Genomic DNA, 7,536 nt, shown 5'->3' with positions numbered 1-7,536 from the left:
AGCAGGAATAGAAGCGGAATCGCTGGCAGGAGCCTCGTATTGTGCCCACTTAAATATGGTACCAGCAGCCATGGACACATGCTGAGCTGGAAAATACTTTTCTTTCTAGATCACAGCACCAGCTAAGCTCGCTGACAACTCTGAAATCACATGGCTAAATCTGCTAAAGTACCCAGGATTGATTCCTGGTAGGAGCCAGGATGTTTGGAAAACGCGACAGGGTTTGGTGCCAGCGACTCGTTTTAGCAATGGAGTCAGAGAGAGCAAACTCTGCATGGAAATTTCTGGAGTGCTTGCCTTGAGCCATCCCAGGGCTTGGTTCTGTGCTCTGCAGCCCAGTCCTGTGGAACATTTAAGCCTGGGTTTAAACTACAAGCAAGGAGGCAGTTTTAAGTTCAGGGGGAATATGACGTGAATGAGGGTTTTGCTGGGCTGAGTTCACGTGGAGTCCAAGGCAATTGCCTGTATCTGCTCATTAGCACAAGTTCTGTACAGTCATTACTTCTGTGAAATTATGCTGTAGTGGTGGAGTTGCTGATGATTCTAATGACCTGTTACATGGACTGAGTTAAGTTCCTGAGGGATCAGGAGGCTGAATGAATCAGTGACTGCATTATTTAAAAATAAGACTGAACAATGGAAGTAAGATGTCCCAAACATAAGCCAATCTCTGCTTCCAATGTTCTTTTTTTTTAAGCAGCATTTCACACATGCTGAAAAGTTGTCAGCCATCCTGTTTTGACTGAATATTTCCTTGTTCTCTGCAAAAGATGAGGCTTCCCGTGCTCTCTGACATTCATGATTTCTCCTTCTTTCCTGATCTTGCCAGGTGATTGTTGGGGCGAGACAGCTCAAACTGTGTATTCCCCCTTTGCTGTGATCCTCAGTGTCTGTTCCATGCAGGAGTTTTGCTGAGGGCTCTCTGGCAGGTGTGTGCCTGCTCCTGGCTCTCTGCTCCTGGCAGCAGGAGGGTGTTTACTTTCCTGCACAGGTACCCAGTGCCACACCACAGACATTTCTGCTAACTTTGAGCACAGAGGCACCAAAGAAAGCTTCTAACTGGCCTGAATGACCAACAAATGATGCAAGTCTCCAACTAAAACCCTTTGGAAAAAGCCAGTAGTGATAAATTCTTGTCTATCAGCATGTGGGCTGCTGAAATAACTGCTTTGCATTCTCTTAATGGTTGCAGCCCCCTGCAAGGGCTGAAACCCAACCAATCCCAGCCCAAGGCCATGACCTCTTGAAGCCAATGTCACTTGTTCCCAGCAGTGGCAGGTGTAAATCTTGTTGTCCTGGCCCAGCCTGCCCTCAGGCTGCTGGAGTGGGTACCTGGCTCCCTTGTGGTGCTGCTCCCTGCCTGTCACAGGCACTGGGTGCTGTGCTGTGCAGCTGCTGTTGGAATTCCTCCCTGGAGAGGTCATTCCTACAGATCAGGCACAGCAAAGGAATGGTGCTTGAATTTTCCCCCTGTGAAAACACCAAACCCCTGCCACGGAGAGCTCTGCCTTTGAGAGCCACCCCTCACCTGTGCTGGCACCAAATAAACCCCATCTCTGCCCTCCCAGGTACAAGCACACCGCAGCACAACCCCAGGAAACCCTTGCTGCAGAGGCAGTGCCCAGTTACCTGTGCATTCTGCACGCTGTCTTCAGCCTGTGAGTCCAGCACTGAGGCAGCATTCACTGGTCCGAGCAGCCTGCGAGCCATCCTCTCCTCATAGGTCAGTCTCTGGGGGCAGAGTGCACAGCAATTCCAGTCACAAGCCCATTTGCTATTTCAGATCAGCTTGTCAAGAGCACACCAATATGCCACAAGTTCAGGATATTGTCAATGGAAGCAGGAGCTGACCAGAAGTCTGGCCCAGAGGGTTTGCAGTCTGTGATGCCAACTGAAGTCAGCCTCAATATATACAGCACTGAAATGCATAAAAGATTAAACTGCCTGTTCATCAAAGCCTCCCTAATGCCATCTGTGGCCTTCCACTCCTCCTCTTTCTCTGCTGGGATTATTTATGGGTAGCTGATGGCATCATCCACAGAAGCCAGAGTAAGTCCCAGGGTACCTTTCTGTTAGGGCTGGGAAAACTTCCCAAGCCATTCAGCTGTGGAGCTGGAGGCATGATGGATGCTCCCAAAAAAGCCACAGCCAGAGGGGAGCACCACTGCCCCTGGAAGCACTGGGGAGGTTTCTGCCAGCACATGTGCAGGGTGAGATGCTGGGGAGGAGGCAAGGACGCGTTTCAAGCACGGCACAGTCAGTGCCTACACTCTGGATGTGGCAAAAGCTAGGTTACTTTAGAGAAGTACCTTAGCACCAAAGCACCTGACACTTTGCTGCCCACAAAGTTTCACTCAGGTTTGGGTTTTGTGACACGAGGGCAAGCTGTGACTGAATTTCTGCTCTGTACAGATATACATGAGTCTGCTGCTGGCTGGGGAAAGGTTTGGGAGCCTTGTGGGACTTTTCTTTAGAAGAGAGCACAAGACCTTCAGCAAAACCTGTGAGAGCTGAATATCCCTGAGGTCCTTACGTGTGTATCAAGTGTGGCTGAGATTGGCCAGTTGGCTCAGGCTTGTTGGAGGACAAGGGGAGGAGGACACAGTGGTGATTGCATAAGACTTATTTTTAGCCTGGCTTCTTCCTATGGGAAGAAAAGCTGACTTGCTATGACAAGGTTTCCTACAGCACATGGGACATTCCTGTTTAGGGGCATATTCAGTCAGATTTGACCTATTTGTTTGCCCATTCAATATTTAACATTACATATATGACACAAACCTGTTCTCAGCGATGATCATGAGAATACTCCTTTCTGCTTCAGGGGAAAGAAGATGGAAACTAAACCCTGGGCTTTTACCAGTCTGCCTCCAGCCAGCAGAAAGGTTCCCACATTAGAAACCTGCCTGCTCTAGATTGCTGCAGTGGGCTTCCCTACTGGTAGCAAATTTTTCCCCCAGATTTTGATTTATTGATAAAGGGGATTCTATTGTGGCCCTCTGCAGAAAAATAAATTAGTACTGAGGCTAAGAGGCCTTCTTAGAAGAGACAGGCTTTATGATAAAAGCTCATTATGATAATTTCTTTCATTTATTGTTGTTCATATAAAAGAAAAAAATTACGCCATTTGGTAGTGGTCCATGGACTGAAATTTCAAATATTCCAATTTTTCCTCAGGTTCTAATAATTTTGAGACGTTTATTAACCTCAGTGTTGAAAACCAGGTTGTAGTCATATCCAGAGAACTGAGGCATTCTCCTTGGATTTTTAATTTTCTGTGGATGTGATATTCAACAGGATGCCCAGAAGAGAGTTCAAATTTGTGCCACAGCTCTAAACATGTTCCCTTTTCTTTCACATTGAAAGAATATTTTGGTCATAAATGGCTTTTGCTCTCATGGGATCTGCCGAGGTTCTGAGTAAAGGGCAGTGCTGCTCCTGCATTTCCTTCTGCTTTTAGCTCAGTTTGGAGGCTCCAGCCCCTGGGATGCAGCATCTCTGCAGCCTGCCTGCCCTCCTGGGAGCTCTTTAGTCCCTTACCTGGTTACCATTCTGGAGAAGGCTGTCCTTGCATCTCAGTTTCTTTTCCAGGTCCTGGATGAGGGCCTCCTTTGTTCCTCGAATTTCTTGGTCTGATGTCTTCTGCATAGAGTTGATGCTGGCTTGTTTGTTATACATGGGCTGTGAGTAACTACTCACACAGGAGGAGAAAACAAAGTTATTCCTGTGGGCCTGATGGAGTATTTGCTACAGCTTCAGAGAATGCACACAAAATGTGAGCCTGCCTCCTGAGAACTGTGGTTCAGATGAGCCCACAAAGCATCTGGGAGCAGAACAGGCCAAGTTGGGCAATTTGAGTATCAAAACCTAAAGGACAAGAAGCATCATGGTGCAGCCAAGTCACTGAGTTTCCTCACAACACAGCATCCCTACATCCTGCAGAGGCCCCTCCCAGCCTGGCCCTGCCATCCACAGCCACGGGTGCAGTCAGCTCCTGGAGCGGGGTACCACATCTGGTTCTGAAAGATGCCAGGAAAAGAGGAGCAGCCATCAGAGTGGGTTGCAAAGGTCTGCTGGAGGTCACAGCACTCTGTGCTGACAGGTCTAACCTGGTTTGTGACCTGCAGTGGGGTCTCCTGTGCTGCACTTGAGTTCAGAAATTATTTCTATTTCAAATCCTCTTCCTCCTGTGGCTTGGGAATTTGTTCTGCTGACTAGACTAGAGTAGAAGGGTTATAATTCCAGAATACTCCCAGCACTGCTTGGACTTAATAACTTAATGTGAGTTATAAAACTTGAATGATTTCCCCCACAGATGAGCACACCTCATGTCCCTGTTTGCCCATTAGTAGTGAGATTGGGAAAAGAATTCCTCAATACACTGCAAGTTATACTTAAGAGCAGCTTACACAAAAAGCATAGTGAGGCACCCAAGCCCTTTGCTACTGAAACAAACAACCCCACACTACAAACACAAACCCCAGCAGTGTCCCAAACCCCCCACACTCCTGCAGGACTTCAGGAAAGTCTCCCCAGATAACCCACCCTATCTTACCTTTCCCCTTCCCTCAGTGCTGTGATTCAGAAAACAGACAGAAATATTCTGATTTGCTGAATGCAAACTGACCCTCAAACCTGGGTTTATATCCAAGTCAGCAGGACCCCCTGCCCCTATCAACTTTCCAATATCTCACTTTGTGTGTATTCTACCCTGACTTTCCCCAGGACCTCCAGCTGATATTGGCAGGAATACAAGCTGGTGAGAAGGCAAGGCCCAGCTCCCTTTGAGAGCTCACTGACCTTGGAAGATATTTGGATTGCAGCCCAAAGGCAAAATGATATAATACATATTTAGGAAAGAATTTATTCTTTGGTCTAAAGGAGTGAAATTTTCAAGGGGCTGGCTGCCTTTCTTTTGCATGTGTGATTAATAAAAGGGGTATTGTACGTGAGTTTAGATCCACATCATGATGTACAACCTGAAAATATTGCTGAGACTTACTAGGACTCTTTAAGTGATGTTGGGAATACTACTGTCTCCCTGTTCATAAGACATGCTTTGGAAAGAAATTAACTTGAGATAGGTGCCTGTCTTCTGTTCTAAACAACCATAAGAAATTTCTGTCAAATCCAACTAAACAACTCAAACCAGCCCCAGCAAAGTCAGCCAGCAGCCTGTGGCATGCCCAGAGTGCAGTTTGACTCCCACACAAGGACGAGCACTCAGCCTCCTACCCTGACCTGTGCAGGCTCTGCCTTGCTCAGCACAGTCAGTGGGAGCTGTGCAGGGGCACAGCTTTGCCAGGGCGTTGGTTTGGGGTGGGCAGTGCTGGGACAGGCCAGGGGGAAGCAGGGAGGGTTAGCAGCTGTGTGTACTTACTGAGGTTCCACGGGAGAAGGAGCTGGGCTGTTATAGTCGGGCTGCGAGGGGAGCACGGAGCACAGGAAGGCTGCGGGGGATTGGTTAGGCATGGGCGGGAGCCTCTGGCCAGATGATGAGCTAGCAGGAGACTGTGCAGATGCAGGAGTGATGGGATAGGTGGATTCCTTAGGGGCACTACAGGAAGGCGAGGAGAGCGTGATTGAAGAGCTCAGCGATGACGAGGAGGAGAATTTCTGCCCGCTGGGGTTACGAGGCTGGATGAGGATGGAGGACTGTTTGATTTCTCTGCTTGGCTCTGTGGAGGCTGCTGCAGGTCCTGGAGGCTGCTGTTGCCCTTGGCACATGTTCTTAGACTGGATAAAGTGTTTTGGACGTTCGTAGTTAAACATGGTTGGTTGGCACATAGAGGAAACGGATGGGAGATTAGGGACACTCATAGGAGAGGTTTCACGGCTGTCCTGGGTTTTTGTTGGTGATAACTGGCTTTGGATAGGTGGCTGGTAAAAGCTAGGTGACAGGCCACAAAAGTTTTCCTGGCTGGGCTCCTGGATAGAATGGAACCCTTGCCTTGCAGAATAGAGGCTTTCTTGGAGTGGATTTTCCCTTAAGGAAGACAATACAGATAAAATAAATTGTATGTCACAAGCTGAATCACCAAAATACTGTGTTCTGAGCAGCCACTAGCAAATCAAACACTATGAAGTTAAAGTTCAACTAAATTAAAGCTTGAACTTAAAATAACGTTATTTAGGACTTGTTAGAACTGCCCTATAACTGTATGAGCATTTTGGGTCACAGTAACAAGTCACACAGTCTGTCTGGCTCAGGTGCAATGACTACTGGGCTTGTCTTATATGCCAGAGCCCAGTAAATGCTAAAGGAAATAGAAATTGGTTACCACCTGCCTAATTCTATAGATAGACAGAGATAGTACTACTAAGCCAGGTAATTTCCCATATATCATCTTAACTACAGATCCCTGGATCCTGCTGTTTTGTGCCCTGTCAAAATGCTAAATGTACTATTTCCCAGAACCAGTTATCTGTGCCAAGAAGTTCCTTGTACCATAGGGAAGCATGAAAGTTTCACTTTCAAGTCTAAAACTAAACTTTTGAAACCAAATCTGATTTCTTCTCTAATGGGTTTTGAATTCAGAGTTTCTAATATCCAGCTGAGATTTGGGATTAGAATGCCAAGGACTGTGTGTCTCTGTTTGACGTGATTTCTCGATATTTGCTGTTAAGGCTGCTAATTGCCAGAAGGACATGAGCTGCAAGATAAGGTAGGGCAAGCTGAGCTGCTCAGAGTCCTGATTTATTTTGCAGGTAGGTGTTTGATATCTAAAAACCCGGGCTTTCCATCAACTCAAAACCTGGGAGAGTTTCATTTAGCAAGCTTTTTAGAATGGACAAATTACTTCAGCTCCAGGATAAAAAAAATAATCCCCAAAAATAAGCATAAAGCCACTAATTAAAAAAAAAAAAAAAGAAGAAGAAGAAGAAAAGGAATATAAATCCCCACAGTTACATGTGCTGGAAAAAATTGTAATCTTGCCCCACTGAGATCAGCTGTTTCACTGCTATATATACACCCAGTGTATTGTATTCCTCTCGTTGGAGAGCCCAGAGAAGGGCTCCACGAGGTCATAAATTCCCATGGGGGGAGATAAGTGGAGACATTGCTCCTACAATAAGGACTCAAGGCTTTCATTTCCTGCAGGTAATCATCAATATTAGTTGTGAATTAGTTGTAAGTAAACAGAGGCCTTATAGTAAAAATTCCCTAACTTTTCCCGTGTCATACTCTTGGAATTTGAAGCTGGCTCAAACTTCTGGAGCATGTCCACACTATGTCCTCATTCACTAGTGCAGAAAACTCGTTCAGTCTTGTCTTTACCCCGTTTTTATACCACTACCTGTGCACGGATTTGTACACTCACTGTACCACAGGCTGTGGACAGCAACCAGCGTTTACTCTGTTTTTTACAACACTGCCCTTAAGCAAGCTCTGGTGCACAGCGTCACTTCTCATGGCAAGGGATAAGCCATGTTTTCCTCAAATCGTTCCACCTTGATTTGGGAGGGAAAAAAATAAATCCAAAGAGACATTTGACCTCACAAATTAAAACAATATCAGGGACAGTTTTCCTGCTG

The 7,536-nt window shown here is 46.5% G+C and overlaps 1 protein-coding gene across 2 annotated transcripts in view; it reads right to left on the bottom strand.

Annotated features, from left to right (window-relative positions):
* MYOT (myotilin) overlaps positions 1 to 7,536 on the bottom strand; it is a 38,024-nt gene that overhangs the window by 4,678 nt on the left and 25,810 nt on the right. Inside the window, exons 1-3 of one of the 2 annotated variants that reach the window (XM_005418705.2) lie at positions 5,381 to 6,010; positions 3,541 to 3,691; positions 1,630 to 1,731 (exon numbers count right to left, since the gene is read on the bottom strand). In XM_005418705.2, coding sequence (XP_005418762.1) covers positions 1,630 to 1,731; positions 3,541 to 3,691; positions 5,381 to 5,820 — 693 coding nt within the window. In that variant the 5' untranslated portion in view covers positions 5,821 to 6,010. Of the gene's footprint in view, positions 1 to 1,629; positions 1,732 to 3,540; positions 3,692 to 5,380; positions 6,011 to 7,536 lie in introns of those variants that run through there. The other variant, XM_031055310.1, reaches the window with a different exon arrangement.

Source organism: Geospiza fortis, unplaced genomic scaffold (assembly GCF_000277835.1).
Source record: "Geospiza fortis unplaced genomic scaffold, GeoFor_1.0 scaffold55, whole genome shotgun sequence".
Classification (NCBI taxonomy): Eukaryota; Metazoa; Chordata; class Aves; order Passeriformes; family Thraupidae; genus Geospiza; species Geospiza fortis.
The sequence above is the reverse complement of the archived record's forward strand: the minus strand, read 5'-3'. Positions and strand labels throughout refer to the sequence as shown.